Source organism: Bos taurus, chromosome 3, assembly GCF_002263795.3.
Source record: "Bos taurus isolate L1 Dominette 01449 registration number 42190680 breed Hereford chromosome 3, ARS-UCD2.0, whole genome shotgun sequence".
Lineage (NCBI taxonomy): Eukaryota > Metazoa > Chordata > Mammalia > Artiodactyla > Bovidae > Bos > Bos taurus.
In genome coordinates, this window is record NC_037330.1 from 16,630,081 (window position 1) to 16,645,220 (window position 15,140).

Here is a 15,140-nt window from a genome sequence, read left to right on the forward strand (position 1 = left end):
CTGGATGACAGGTGTGGGGAGGAGAACAGCACAGGTAGGAGGGCTTTTGTGGGAAGGAGCAGAAATGGGACCCCAGTTTAGGGCTGAGGAGGGACCACAAGCCAAGCTACAGCCTCGTAGGGACGTATGCATGAAAGGTCAGCTACAAGTGGTCTGACCATTTTTGTTCTGAGCCAAGGGGAGACCAACGGAGAGCTGGAAACATCCCCTCGTTTCCCTGAAGAACAGGAGTGCCCCCAAAGCATGGAGAATAAGGGGAACCCCCAGCAGGACTGGCCTATACCCAGCCTGCCACCCTGGGGCTCCATGCTCCTTCCCAGCCCCTGGGGCCGAAGGTACACAACAGTGGCTGCCAGGAGCAGGGCACCTGTGGGCAGGACTCCCTCTCTGCAGGCAGGAGGGGGGAGCAGGGCCCTGTGTCCCCAGGCCTCTCGGGATGACAGCTCTGTGTTCACCTGTGCTGAGTCAATAACAGCCACGATCATGTTGAGCAGCTCCCCGCTCCGCAAGGTCTCATCTGGAAACTGGAGGAAAAGAGGGAAAGAAGGGCAGAAGTCCAAAGTGCACCCCTCAGCTTTCCCCTCACAGCCCATCCCCACTCCCTACACGCTCAGGGCATGCTGGGCTAGCCAGACATGGGGTCCTGACATAAATCTCTAACAAAGATCCAGTAGCTCTGAGGCTGGGAATTTAATCCTTAAAGAACCCAAGGATTTAAATGTGTGTGTCCACACAGTGAGTATGAGTGTGTAAGGAAAGGAACGGGGAGCCACCTAGAGACAAAGCTAGAGCTCAGTGGGACTGGATGTGATGTTAGTTCTGCGAGAAGCGATGACAGAATTAGCATTTGCATCTCTGGCAGCAAAGAAATCCAGTGTGTGCCGACCCCTGCCAAAGAAGGTACAGAGAGTGTGTGTGTTTGGGGAGGGTGTGGGGTGTGGGGTGCGCAGGGCCCCTTCTGGAGAGGGGAGGGGTGCTGGGCATGAGCGCCCTTCCTCCCTTGGGTGTCTGGCTGGCATCACACTTCTTCCTGTGATGCCCACACCCTGTGCCCCGATTTCCCTGTTCCTGGGAACTCTCACCCAGAGGAGGAAAAAGAGCAGTTATCTCCTCCTATGCCCCAGTTCCTAGAGAAGACTCAGTAAACAAGGGAAATGGGAGCCGAGTCTCCACTACAGAGGCCCTGGTCTTTCGGCCAGAGAGCTTGAGTATGTGGACGTGGATCTGGCTGGGAGCCCTGTCTGTCCTGGGTCCAGGGGATGGGGCCAAAGCAGAGAGGACACGTGGACAGGCCCAGACCTAGCGCACAGGACAAGAATTCTGTGGGTTTTAGACATTTTTCAACTTGATGGAGTGAGGCAGGAGGGGACGGCTGTGGTGTGGGAGAAGGGGCCTACTGAGGCCAGCAGCGGAGGGTAGAGGAGGGTGAGGGTTGTGTGCAACGAGATGACGCGGTCTCCCCTGAGCCCACCGGCACTACTGTGCCGTCCCAGGGACACAGATCGAGGTGCTGACCTCTGTGTAGATGGAGGGCGTGAGGTGGCACAGCAGTCGCACATCATCCTCCTGGCAGGCCTTCATGTCCATCATTAAGCAGGTATGCAGGTCGCCCAGCTGGGTGGCCTGGGCAAATGACTCGTACAGGTTCATCTTCCCAGCGGCGGCTTTGCTGCAAGACCAGGCGCGCCTCAGCCAGCAGCCTGACCCCGGCCTCAAACAAGCCCTAAGTAGACCCCACTCTAGAACCCCTTACTGCCCTGGATGTCCTGGGCTCACGTGTCTCATGGCCCTCCCTGGCCCTCCTCAGAGACTCGGTGACTATGGAAATCAGGAGACACTCCTTTCTCCCCAGCTTTCCCCCATGTTTCAGACAGGGCTCAGACCACAGTCAGTGAAGTTACTACCTGGTAAGAGTAACGAACAGGGAAAGAGAGAGGGCTCACATCAGGTTAGAGAAAGCTTTCTCTCTTGTTCTTTGGGCTCTAAGCAATGAAGGCAATAATACCTACAGATACCTGCTGCCAAGTCGCTTCAGTCGTGTCCGACTCTGTGCGACCCCATAGACGGCAGCCCACCAGGCTCCCCCGTCCCTGGGATTCTCCAGGCAAGAACACTGGAGTGGGTTGCCATCTCCTTCTCCAATGCATGAAAGTGAAAAGTCAAAGTGAAGTCGCTCAGTTGTGTCTGACTCTTGGAGACCCCATGGACTGTAGCCTACCAGGCTCCTCCGTCCATGGGATTTTCCAGGCGAGAGTACTGGAGTGGGTTGCCATTGCCTTCTCCACAGATACCTACCTCACACCATATGCAAAAAACTTAACTTAAAATGGGTCACAGGCCTAAATGTAAGAACTGAAATTATATAACTCTTACAAGAAAACAGGAGTAAATCTCAAATGACAAAGGAAAAAACAAAAAAAACAGGACTTGATCAACATTTAAAACTTTTGTGTTTGAAAAGATACCATCAAGAAAGTGAAGTAAGCCAGAAGGAAAAACACCAATACAGTATACTAACGCATATATATGGAATTTAGAAAGATGGTAACAATAACCCTGTGTACGAGACAGCAAAAGAGACACTGATGTATAGAACAGTCTTATGGACTCTGTGGGAGAGGGAGAGGGTGGCAAGATTTGGGAGAATGGCATTGAAACATGTAAAATATCATGTATGAAACAAGATGCCAGTCCAGGTTCAATACACGATACTGGATGCTTGGGGCTAGTGCACTGGGACGACCCAGAGGGATGGTATGGGGAGGGAAGAGGGAGGAGGGTTCAGGATGGGGAACACATGTATACCTGTGGTGGATTCATTTTGATATTTGGCAAAACTAATACAATTATGTAAAGTTTAAAAATAAAATTAAAAAAAAAATAGAAAGAAAGTGAAGAGGCAACCTACAGAATAGGAAAAAATGTTTACAAACCATATACTTGATAAAGGACATCTACATAGAATATCTGAAGAACTCTTAAAAACCCACAAGAAAAAGATAAATACCCAATTGAAAAATAAGAGATTAAAACAGAGTTTTTTCCCAAAGAAAATGCAAACGGCCAATAAGCACATGAAAAGATGCTCAACATCATTTGCTGTCAGGAGACGCAAATCAAAACGAGGATGAGAGGCCACTTCACGCCCACTAGGCTGGCTATCCTCGAAAGCCAACAACTGCTGGGGAGCACGAGGAGAAATCAGCTCTCACACGATGCTGGTGGAAACAAAGTGCTCGCGTCACTTCGGCAAGCAGTCTGGCAATTCTCACAGATGGAAAAACAGTTACCGCTGGACACAGCAATGCAACTTCTAGGTATATACTCAGGAAAACTGAAAACATCTGTCCGTGCAAAAATCTGTACGTGAACGTTCACAGCAGCTCTATTCACAACAAACAAAAAAGCGGAAACAACCCAAATGACCATCAACAGGTGAATGGGTAAATAACTTGTGGTAATGTCCCAGAACTGGATTATTTGGTCATAAGAAAGAATGAAGTACAGATACACACTACAATGGGATAAACCTTGAAAACACTGGGCTAAGTGAAAACAGTCAGTCATGAAAACTCAGACACTGTATGATTCCATTTATATGAACTATCCAGAATAAGTAAACCTACAGAAACAGAAAAGTGGATCAGCGTTACACGGGCTGGGCGAAAGGGAGGACAGGAAAGTGACTGCGAACAGGTATGCGGCTTCTTTTTGGGGTGATGAAAACATTCTAAATTATACAGTAGTAAGATTGGCATATATTTATGAATACACTAAAACCACTTTAAAACTGTTACACACCCCACACACACCGAGCTCTGGTGATGACAACCAAGGGAGCTGGGGAGTCAGGCATGAAGGGAGAGACACTCTCCAGGATGCTTCCTGACACCTTCTTACACGGGACCACACCCACCTGGCCCGTAGGTAGTAGAGCAGGTGGTAGCCAATCTTGGGCTGCTTTTGATACAGCTCAGAGAGAAGGTCCAGAAGCAGAGAGAAGCTGCTGTTGTCTTCTTGCATCTGGCACAGGTTCCTGGAGTGGGAGATGGGAGCACAGAGGCAAGCTTTCCCTGGGGCAGACTCTCCTGTGGCACTTCTGGGGGGCATGGCTGCCTGTGCCCACTGCATACCCCTTCTTTCTGGAGAAGCAGCCTCATTACCCCAGGACAGAAGCATAAGCGTGCTGACAGGGAGGGTAGAGAGGGCAGCATCTACAGCGAGACCTAAACATCAGATAGAGAGGCTTACCTAAATATTAGGTAGAGAGGCTTCCCCACAGACTCCTCCAGGGACCTACAAGACGAAGGTGATATATGAGAGTCCATGCAGGACAGAGGAGGAAAAGTGAGCTACAGCCAGCTAGCATGGAGGACCAGCTTGCGGTCCTTTCTTAACGAGCATGGAACTTCCTGCTGCCCCAGAGGCTGGCTCACAGAGAAACCAGGGGCCTAACATGGAAGCAGTCTGGTTGTTGTCACTGTAAGTGAGACTCCTGCCCTTCAGGGAGTTCCAGGCAAGGGTCCAACCCCACCTGAAGCAGCAAAGACTTGGGGCTGCCGGGTGCAGCAGCAGGGCAGGACATGCAGGGAGGGCTGCGAGTCCACTGACCAAGCATGCTCGGTGTTCAACAGGCAAAATAAACCCTCGTTTAAGTGAAGCAGTACGTGTGAGAAGAAAAACAAACGAAGAGATGACTTTTCTCAAGTCCCCAGCAAGGTGCCTCTTGGACTCGGGCCTTAAGAGCATACCTTTAGCTTCCTGAGGCTGGGGTAGGGGTGGGGGTGGGTGTGGGAAGGGTCTGGAAAGATGAGCCTTACTCCTCAGTGATCTCCTCGGGCAGCACCTCCCCTCGGAAGTGGCCCTTGAAGAGCTCCTGCAGGCAGGAAGCGAGGACAGACAGCTGCTCGGAGTCAAAGTCTTCCTGGGTGGTGAGAGGAGGACTGTCACCATCCAGACCCAGCCTCCCTGCCCCCACTTCCCAGAGCCTCTGAGCTCATCTGCCTCCAGCTCCAGCATCAGCAGGCCCCGCCCCCAGCAGAAGGGACCAATCCAGAGGACGGGAAGCTGGGAGTCAGCTGCCTGGGGGGCTCTGGGCTGGGCGGGCTGGGCTGCTCCCTCCCTGAGGGGGCAGGTTCCTCCTCACCTCCAGGACCTGGTCCACGATTTCCTGCATGACCTCACACTGGGCCTCTGTGTCACTACAGAGCAGAAGGGAGAGGAGATCTCAGGGACACGGAGGAGAGCAGAGGGCGGGACACACACCTGGAATGCGTGCACAAGCACACTCGCGTGCACACAGACAGAACACAGGAACCCTGGGAATCCAGGCTGTGGTGAGGGGGCCTCAGGGCAGAGGCCAAGGAGAGGGGGATCCCCACAGTACTGCTTTGCTCCTGGAGGCTCTTCTACTCAGAACGTGGGAGTGAGGGCCTGGCGTGCTGCCAAACAAGGCTGCCCCCTCCCAGCCCACAGCCTGCAACCTAAATTGTAGAAGGCATCTCCTGTGCAGCTTCAGTCACTTCTCCACACACCCCCACCAGAACCCTTCCAAACCCACCAGTCTGCCACCCACCAAGTACCAGGCAGACACCCAGGACCGGCACCCACCTTCCCTTCTGGAGCTGGAGCACTTTGTCCCTCAGGGACTCATCTAGCTGGTCAAGATAAGGGGTAATATCAACTGGTTCCTCCACCACTGTCTCCTTGATTGGGTGGAAGCGAAACTCTCTCTTCTTCCCTGAAGGGAGTGATTTAGGAAAGGAGTTACTCGGCCCAGACATGAGAAGCACAGAGAGCCCCCTGAATAGTCTGGCCCCCTGACCCGAGCTGGGTGTGCACCATTCACTCAGAGCTACTGAGTGCCTGAAGCACTTCCCTGAGTGTGGCGTGTTCTAGCCTCAGGAAGCAAGAAAAGGCAGGGACCACTTGTCCTTTCCCTCCTGCTTCAGTGTCAAGTTCTGGAGTCTCATCCAGGAACACTGATAACAAAACTAACTCAGAGGCACAGAGAGGGCAGAGAGTCTGCTCCTGCCAGCTAGCCCTCCTAGGACGGACACAAGCCTGGACTACCTTTGCTGTTGAGATCCTCCTCATCATCACTGAAGGCTGCCTCTGCGTTGTCATAGCAACTCTCATCCTTGTCTGACATGTGGTTGTCCATCTCCATGGAAACTGGCTCCTCAATTTTGACTTGGAAGTAAAGAAAGACAAGACATTTGATGGCCTCCTTGTCTAATGCTCTTGGGAAGGGGAGACAAGAGGGCAAGTGGGAGGATAAGGAGCTCATGACCTAAATGGAACATGGACCTTGAAAGGACAGGCATCTTGTCCTCCACCCTCCAGGGCTTCAAAGCGGGGGGATTTTCCCAGCAATAAGAGCAGCACAGACCCTGACGCCTCTATGCTCAGCTGAGGGTCAGCCAGTAGATAAGATCAGGCACAGTCCCAAGTGCTCTTTAACTTAGACCAAGTTGGAAAGCTCTGCCTAGCTTAAGCCCTTACCCCAAAACAAAAAAGGAAGGGGATCTGCCTGGAATTGGAAGCAAGATTTGAGACCCAACATGACAACCTCTCATCAGAGGACAGGGCCTGGGGCTGGGAAGAAAGATGGACAAAGCTAAAGTGAGATAAACATACATTCCATGAAGGCCTTCCACCTACTGAGGAGAGGTCAGGAAAAAAAAAAAAAGGAGGAGTTAAGAGAGCAAGGGATGTCAGTGAAAAGCAGATAAGACAGAGAAGACATCATAAAGGATGACAACATAAGGAAGACAACATAAAAAAGAATAAAAGAAAAAACCGGGGGCAAGAGAAACTGAACTGGACAGAGTCACAGAGGTGGAGCACGTGACGTCCTAAACCAGGGCTCTAGTCCAGCGCCCTGGACGTCTCCACCCCTCTTCTGAAATCGGTGATGGACTAGGCGGGGCTATACCTTCCACAGGTGGGCTGGGCGAACTGCAGAACTCAGGAAACTTCTCCCTCAGCATTGCCCGCAGCTCCTTGTCCAATTTAGGGTTGTCAAAGAGGGGCGCCAAATGCCTAATGGGGAACATGAATGAAAGTCAGTATCAGAGCTCCTCACTTCTAACGCTACGCAGAACTAAATAATACACAAGTCTAAGCCCAATGGGACAACTGGGCAATACTCCCTGGGAAGGGCCACTGGGGCACAGGGAAGGCATCTGAATCCCTCTGCAAGAGAGAAGTTCCTCTAAGAGGCAAGAGGACGTATGCCTAGCAGCCTTCGGTGGAGCCAGTATGTTCTATACGTCTCAAGGGAAAGGGTCAGCAGTGGGAGAGCAGTATCTGGCCACGGTGACCTAGTGAAAGGAGGAAAGAGCTGGTTTCCCTGCCCCACAGACACATGAAGTGCTTACGCCAGAACCCGTTTCTCCACAATGTGATTGAGGGAGGAAAAGACACCCTGCCGCACGTGGCCCTCCAGCGGGGGATAGAAGTTGGGAATGATCTGGAAGGGAAGAGGAGCAGAAAATGAACACAGGGCAGGACCTTCCATCCAGACTGTTCTGCTGAACTAGATCTAAAAAGCAGCTTTAGTTCCATTCAGGAAACACTGGGAGGTATGGCTGCAGAAAGGACTGGAATGTTCCTGACTGTCCTGCGCTGTTAAAATGGGAAACTCATACTCAACCTGGGTGCTCCTCAAGGAGATGGGATTTTACCTGAAGTCATCATCCCTGAGGCTAAGAAACCCCATGGAGACATGGAAAGATGCAACTGGAGACAGGGGGAATGTGGGAGAGAAGCTTCACTAACTTAGGACAAAGGACCCATGACCATGACCACGACCCACTTTGCTCCCAAGGGGCACTGGGAAGACCTATTCACTGACTGCCAAGGTTAGAAGGACACACACTTAGCTCTGCTGGGCGGACATGGGGAGGAAAAAGGGCTGTGGCACTTACACGGCACATGAAGTCCAGGAGTGTGGCAGTGATGGCTGGGTGGGGCTTCATGGAGTGATGCATGACCAGGATGGCTGGTTCTGGAGAGTGTGGAATTAAAGGGTCCCCCCACATCAGAGAGTCCCCATACAATAAGCTATCAATATATACGAACGGCTCCAGAGAGAGCTATGTCTTCCCCGCCCCTTTCTAGTTCTGCTGAGCAGACCCAAAAGCAGACACTCCCCGCAACGGCTCACAGCCCTCATCTCCCTTCCTGTCCAGCATTCGGCTTGGAGGAGGGAGGTAGCAGGAGATAGCACAGACTTTTCCTCTGCCTGGGCCCTCCCCACTCAAAGCCCGAACGTAAGGCTATGGGGTGAAGGGGGTGGCATGGTCGCTCAGCCTCATCAAAGCAATTTTCCTTCTAGGTCAAGGGAGCGCGGATGAGGAACAACGGAACTGCTGCAGATAAGCTGCCTCCACACCACGCTGCCCTGACATTCACGGCTACTACCACGGAGACAGGGCAGCGGCGCAGGGGGCTGGGGAGTGGCTGCCTGGGCTCAGTCACATACCTATGTTCATAATGCTATCCTTGTCTGGGCTAAAGAACAGCCAGTCGTAAAACAAGGCCAGCTTGGCATTAGAGGCAGCAACATTTGACTGGAAAAAAAAAAAAAAGGAGAAAAAAAGAGGCTAATTTCATCAACCAGCTCCCTTCGCTGCAGAAGCCCAAGGCAGATTCCAGGGCCCACGTAACTGCTCCATCCACGAAATTAAGTTTCTAGTGAATCAGGGTGGAACCGCCCCAGGGGTGAAGACACCCAAATCTGTGTATGAGGTCTCACCAACCAAGGGGCTGGGGATTGGTCTGGGTTCTTGATCCCACAAGGAGAACATCTGGGCCTGGGGGTCCCCTGATCACCCCTGAGCTAAAACACTCAAGACTAGCCCCTCAGCTGCCTGTGCTGAGCTCCCCAGGCACATTCCTGAAGGGAAGACCCTTAGGCATAGCTTGCTATTATATCTGAATCAGCACATTCCAAGGACCCAGTCAGACAGGGGAGGGGGAACCCTGTCAGGAGAGGTCAGAGGGCAGCTAGATGCCAGAGAACAGTTTCCCATCCCAGGCACAGGGAGGAAACGCTGGGAAGGAAATGGCTCTACTGTGGATTCACCCTGTTCGAAGAAGGGAAGTATCCAGAGTTGATGCCAAAAGGCCCGGAAGTAAGGGTGTAAGGAACACAAGACCTGAATGTGAGTTAGGAACACTTCAAAGGAATAATCATACGTGGTTTCTGGAAGCTAACAGGAAAAGACAGGGATGCCTGAGAAACCCAGGCTTGGAGACTGGCAGTAAAGGTTCAGATGAAACTGTTCAACCCTAAACTCACATGGGAAATAAAAAGTGTGAGTAAACTTTGAGGCAGGGCAAAGACGGAGATAGTCAGGAGGAAGAGAGTGAAAAGGGGCCCTTCGGGGTCAAGTGGCCCAGAGTCAGGAGGAAGCATGGAGGTGTGGGACACCAGGGAGAGAGGGTCACCACCCTGTAGCCTCCACCCCTCACCCAGGCCCTCACCGTGCACGTGGTCAGCAGCCAGCCAATGATGGCCCATCGGGGCAAGATATCTGAACTCAGCACTTCATTGGAAGGGTGGACAACTCCACAGATGTAGCGAATGAGGTCACAGCGCAGAGACTGACTGTCTGGGGTTGACAGGTACTGACGCTGGAACCAATCCTGGTATCGCTTTTGTTGTCCAAACCGCACCTTGGGGGAAGGGAACATTAGAAAGAAGAGCTAGGAAGGGAGGGTGGAATCTCTGGACAGAGGGAAATGAGCGCCATTCATCTTTAGGTTTGACCTAGACCTCAATTTCTTCCCACGACTTAGTCATTAATTCCTATTGTCTCTTAAGTCTCTCTGCCTTTGGGAAGACATCCTGATTTAACTCTTCCTCGATTTAAAAAGAATGCTGTCTACTCAGCACTGACTGAAAGCTCTCCTAGGCCGAATGATGTAACAGGATCATTGTCTAAAACACAGAGATTCTCCAAACCTTCTTCCAGCCAAGTCCTTCCCCTAAGTGGACTCTGCTGCTGCTGCTAAGTCACTTCAGTCGTGTCCGACTCTGTGACCCCATAGATGGCAGCCCACCAGGCTCTCCCATCCCTGAGATTCTCCAGGCAAGAACACTGGAGTGGGTTGCCATTTCCTTCTCCAAGTGGACTCTAAGTGTGTACAAATAGCAACCTTTCCTAAGGGGAAGATCTAGATTTCCTCTTCTATTCCCAATTCAACCAAAATAGAGACGAGAAAGGTTAAAAAAAAAACAAAAACTAAATCAACATAGTCCAACAGAACATCTGGCAACGGTGGTGCCTACTGAGCTCCTAAAATGTAGCTGCTCAAACTGAGGTACTGGACTTTAAATTTTATTTAATTGTAACTAATTTAAATTGCAACATGTGGCTAGTGGCTACCAGGTGGGACAGCCCAGATCTAGACAGTTCTCCTGGATGACTTGGGGAACTGAAAGCTGGCTAGAGCAGTGGTTCCTTAACACCAGACTAGCTGCACAGAAGCTGCTGCCTGGAAAGTCTGTTAAAAATACAGATGCCATAATCAGATTCTCTGGGAGAGTAACATCCAGGAAACTGTATTTTAACACGCTCCTCAAGCAATGCTGTCACAATTCAGCCACCTTTGGAAACCAAAAGGCCGTAGCTCTCTTCCTGAGAGGTCATGGCTCACCCTGAGGAACCATGAGTTTCACAGAATGAACGAACACTCTCACTCTACTCTTTCATAGCACATTTCACAATGGTAAATTACATTATCTGTATACAAGTATTGGTTTAATGACTGCTTTAGACAGATTGAAAGCTTCCTGAGAACTGGAACTGTTACGTCTTTCTTAACACTGTATCCCCAGTCCTTAGCTCTGTGCCCAATCGCACACTTGACCGGCCCTCCACCAGACACCTGCAGGCTGAAGGGAGAAGCGCAGCTAGTACCTGCAGCTTCCCTCCCTGCTGAAGTGGGTTAGCTTACCCGGGATGTCATGAAGAGGAGCTTAGTCTCCATGTCTGGGGTTAGACGACATGCTAGGAATTTTCGAGACGTTCTTGACTGAAGAAGCTGTAGGATACCTGAACCAAGTATGGAAGGAAAGATAAAGGAGAAGACTGAAGACCTGAAGGAGCAGAAGGCAGGTGGGTCACCTGGGCCGGGTTCCGATGGCCAGTGGTCTTGCTCTTGGGGAAATTCCAAGACACGAGCAAGAGGGGTTCTAACCAGCATCTGAGTGATGTGCTCCATCCAACCACCATCCCCAGGACCCAGAGGTATTCATTCTTTTCTTCTACTGGCCGTCCAGAGTCCCCTACTCACATTATTCCAGTTGGCAACATGTGGGAAAGTTAGGGAAAATTTTGGGACACCCTAGCCTCTCTTTCTGCTCCTGATGGTCCCACCACTGGGTCCTGGGATCAGTGTGGTGTTGTGGCATAAGCACGAGCTGTGGAGTCAGACAGACCTGGAGCCAAATCCTGCCTCTGACATTTACTAGCTGTGTGGCCTTGGGCAAACTACTTAATCTCCTTGAACCTTATTTTCTTTATCTGTAAATATGGAAAGTAAAATATCCATCTTACAGGGGTGTTCTGAGTATTAGAGTTAACATGCACGAGCCTAGCACACAGCAGGCACTTAAAACAACTCAGTACATGTTGCCATAAAAGAACAGTACAACGTAACACAGAACCAGAGCTAGCTTCTCCTCTCCTGACTTCTCAGTCCTAGACTGTGACACTCGTGTTACGTGTGCACATGTGCACATATCACACACATGTGCATGTTGGAGACAGGTTGGGGACAAAGCTGTACAGTCACTGTTTAGACCATAAGGACCCTGGGAAGGCAAAAGGGAGATGAAAAGGGCCTCGCTGGGGGAGGCACACAGACACGCTCCCTCCCCCACAGAGGATTTTGGCTAAGCTGGATCCTTGGAATTCAGAGGCATCACAGTTCCTGGGGAGGAGCCTTCGCTTACAGGACAAATTCCAGTGCCTCTGCTGAGTCAGTCTCACAAGCTGACCTCTGACACTCCTGACACTCAGTGAAGCTGGAAACTGGTCATTGGCTCACCTCTTGAGCCCAAGAGTTGGTGGGACAGGAGGAGCAGGAGGATTACAGCTCTCTATCTCACTTTTTCTTAAATGACAGACAGCTAGAGCTTGCCAGATAGGGACTGTCTGGGAACATGAATGGTTCTGTGTAGTCCCGCCGTTCCCACATCCAGCTGTCCCCAGCAGAGCTTGCCCAGTCCCAAGCTTCTTAAACCTGACTGCCAAAGCCTCTCCTATCCACCCACTTCTGCCCTCTCGATTGACCTCTCAAGGACAGGATGCCCCAACCTTTACTTACCTGTGAACTGAGGACTCAAGGCCTGAGGGTTATGGATAATATCTTTCCAAAGCAGTTCAAATTCTGGTATCCTGGCAACATTCTGAAGCAGTCTGACGAGGTCTCGGCCAACCATCAAACATTCCATGAACTAGATGGGGTGGGTGGTGGGAGACGGGAAAGAGAATAAAAACAAGAACTGTCTACCCGCTGCAGGGAGGAAGGAACAATATGTTACAGGGAGGGGAGGAAAGGGGTCGAATGGATTACACAATTTTTTCTGGAACCAAGGGATTGGCTCCAAGCTGTTCAAGGGCAAGAGAGCTGAAGTTGGGGACCGAAATCGAGGAGGAGAGGTTGCTGGAAACTGCTGTCATGTTAATCTGTGGCCCTCTCCTCCTAGAATGGTTTCAGTCCAGGTCAAGGAACACAAACATTCCAAAAGGCTAGGGCTGGTAAGTTGAGCTCCAGACACCTTACCCAGGACTTGCTTGGTCCAACAGAACTCTCTGTGGTAATGACAGCACCTCTAGTTGTGCTGTCAGAAGGATACCCATTTGCCAGATGTGGCAAATGAGCACTTGAAACGTGTCTAATTCAACTAAGGAACTGAATTTAAAATTTTATCTAATTACAATGTGTGTGTGTGCTTTTTTGTTCCTGGCCACACTGTGCAGCATGTGTGGCCCAAGTTCCCCAACCAGGGACTGAACCCATGACTCCTGCACCGGGAGCAGAGAGTCCAAACCGCTGGACTGCCAGGGAGTCCCTAATGTCAATTTATTTTAGCTTATATTGTGACACGTGGCTAGTGGCTACTGCGTTAGACAGCTTTAACTCTAGGATCTGCCTCTCCTGGGAGAGCTGACAGTGGACAATTCACTATCCCACGTGACCACGGCAGTTACCCCGGCAGGCAGGGGGCGGGTGGGGATAACGTAGCAGTGGAAACACAAGACAGCTTCTGTCTGGGACGTGCTGTGTGACAGCGCCCGTGAAGCTGACCAGGGAAGTCCCCAGGATGCCAGTGTAACCAACAGCGTTCCAGTAACTGGGGCTTTGTTGTTGTTTAGTCCCTAAGTTGTGTCCAGCTCTTTGTGACTCCACGCACTGCAGCAAACCAGGCCTTCCTGTCCCTCACCATCTCCCACGGTTCACCCAAGTGCGTGTCCATTGAATCAGTGATGCCACCCAACCACCATCTCATCTTCTGCCATCACAGGAACTAGGGCTGCTCCACACTGATTTCTCCACCCTGCTAGCCTCATCTGTCTTACAGTGATGAAAAAACAGCAGACCTTGAACCACCTTCAGTCTCCACCACCATCTCTGGCCCCAGGTCACCAGAGAACTGACGAGAGGTATCCCTTTCTGGGTCTCACTTTCCTACGGGTTTTTTGTCCTCACCCGCTCCCGAAGCAGTGAGATGCAGAAGTCCACCTCCTTCTGCCTCAGGGCCTGGAGCTGGGCAGTCCCGTGGTGGTCGACGATGAGGCGGAGGTATGTGTAAACAGCCATGGCAATGAGGATGCTGCTCTTCAGTACCCATTCCCTACAGGGAGGGAAGACACTGAAGACATGGGCACCTGCGCTCCATCTAGACCCACCCAATTTACCCCCACACTTGGCTCCAGTGCCTGGGAAATGGCTGATGATTAGCACTGGGAGTAAGTTTCTGGTTCCTTAATTGCTCACTCGTGCTGTCGTTATCTATCTTGGACTATTAACTGGCTAAGGTGGGGACAACTTCCTCTCACTCTACCAGGTGCCCAATAAAGATAAGTGCTAAATGAAAGCAATCTCTACCCGTAAGTACTTAACTTCTAATAAAATAAGTTTGTTGACTCAGTCATTCAAACATTAACAGACTGCCTACCGTGCACTAAGCCTGAAAGAGGCACAAGGGACACAGCCTGCAGTTCTTAAAGTTCAGCCCAAGGACCTCTGGGGATTACCAAGACCCTTTCAGGACCGCGGAGATTTCAGAACACACTGGGTGTGCTTGTCATTACCAGCCCAGCACATTACAAATGTTCCCCTGATTTGTTCTGGCCACTGATCCCACTCCCAGTCAATGAGTCACCTGCCTTAAATCATAATCTGAAGAGAAGAACATGATTTTGGATGGCAAAGCCTATTTTACTAGGAGTTTTAGACATTTCCTGGAGAAAAGGGGGTAATGGAAGAATTGCTTTTGCTTGAAGAGGAGTACTAAGAAATTGCTGTTGCTTGAAGAGGAGTACTAAGAAACTGTAGGGAGATTCAAAGACTCCAACGCTGGCTCAAATCACCAAAACTGGGGAGCTGTCTCCCCTAAACAAGCAGTTTGTAAGTGTTTTAGCACCCCTGCTGGAAGACAGGGAACCAGAGGAAAAAGATGGGGAGTTTAATTAATCCAACCAGGCAACATCCTGATTCCGGAAAAGGTGGCCTCAAGCCACCTAATTAATAGACTCTGGCCTTCTCCTTTCACAGAGTAAAAGCAGCAGCCAAAGCCACGGGTGGGTCCCCCTCCCCGACCTGTTAGCTTTTAATTCCACACCCCTAAGAAGACCTGGGAAGGAGTGGGAAAGAAGGTGTGAAAGAGGACAGTTTTAAAGTTCTAAGGATTCATGTGCATTAAACGATGCAAGTTTTTTGGAGGGCAGGAGAAAAGGTAGGGCAGTTATCTGACACCTGTACAGTAAGACTGTGCTCTGACTGCCCAAATGAGAAAAATTCTGCTTTAAGGTATGGGAACAGAAGGTATCCGGCACCAGGAACAAAATTAGAAAAACCACTTCTTAGGAAGATTGCTAGTCGAGGTGATAAATGTATCT

General features: G+C 50.7%; 1 protein-coding gene across 1 annotated transcript in view; it reads right to left on the bottom strand.

Moving 5' to 3' along the window:
* The window catches only part of INTS3 (integrator complex subunit 3), a 39,284-nt gene that overhangs the window by 4,805 nt on the left and 19,339 nt on the right, over window positions 1-15,140 (bottom strand). The window contains exons 7-22 of the mRNA NM_001193087.1: window positions 13,729-13,873; window positions 12,343-12,472; window positions 10,969-11,066; window positions 9,493-9,684; window positions 8,489-8,576; window positions 7,932-8,011; window positions 7,383-7,474; window positions 6,938-7,044; window positions 6,073-6,192; window positions 5,611-5,740; window positions 5,147-5,201; window positions 4,821-4,924; window positions 4,252-4,296; window positions 3,917-4,036; window positions 1,516-1,669; window positions 456-524 (exon numbers count right to left, since the gene is read on the bottom strand). Of these exons, the coding sequence (NP_001180016.1) occupies window positions 456-524; window positions 1,516-1,669; window positions 3,917-4,036; window positions 4,252-4,296; window positions 4,821-4,924; window positions 5,147-5,201; window positions 5,611-5,740; window positions 6,073-6,192; window positions 6,938-7,044; window positions 7,383-7,474; window positions 7,932-8,011; window positions 8,489-8,576; window positions 9,493-9,684; window positions 10,969-11,066; window positions 12,343-12,472; window positions 13,729-13,873 (1,729 nt within the window). The remainder of the gene's footprint in view (window positions 1-455; window positions 525-1,515; window positions 1,670-3,916; window positions 4,037-4,251; window positions 4,297-4,820; window positions 4,925-5,146; window positions 5,202-5,610; window positions 5,741-6,072; window positions 6,193-6,937; window positions 7,045-7,382; window positions 7,475-7,931; window positions 8,012-8,488; window positions 8,577-9,492; window positions 9,685-10,968; window positions 11,067-12,342; window positions 12,473-13,728; window positions 13,874-15,140) is intronic.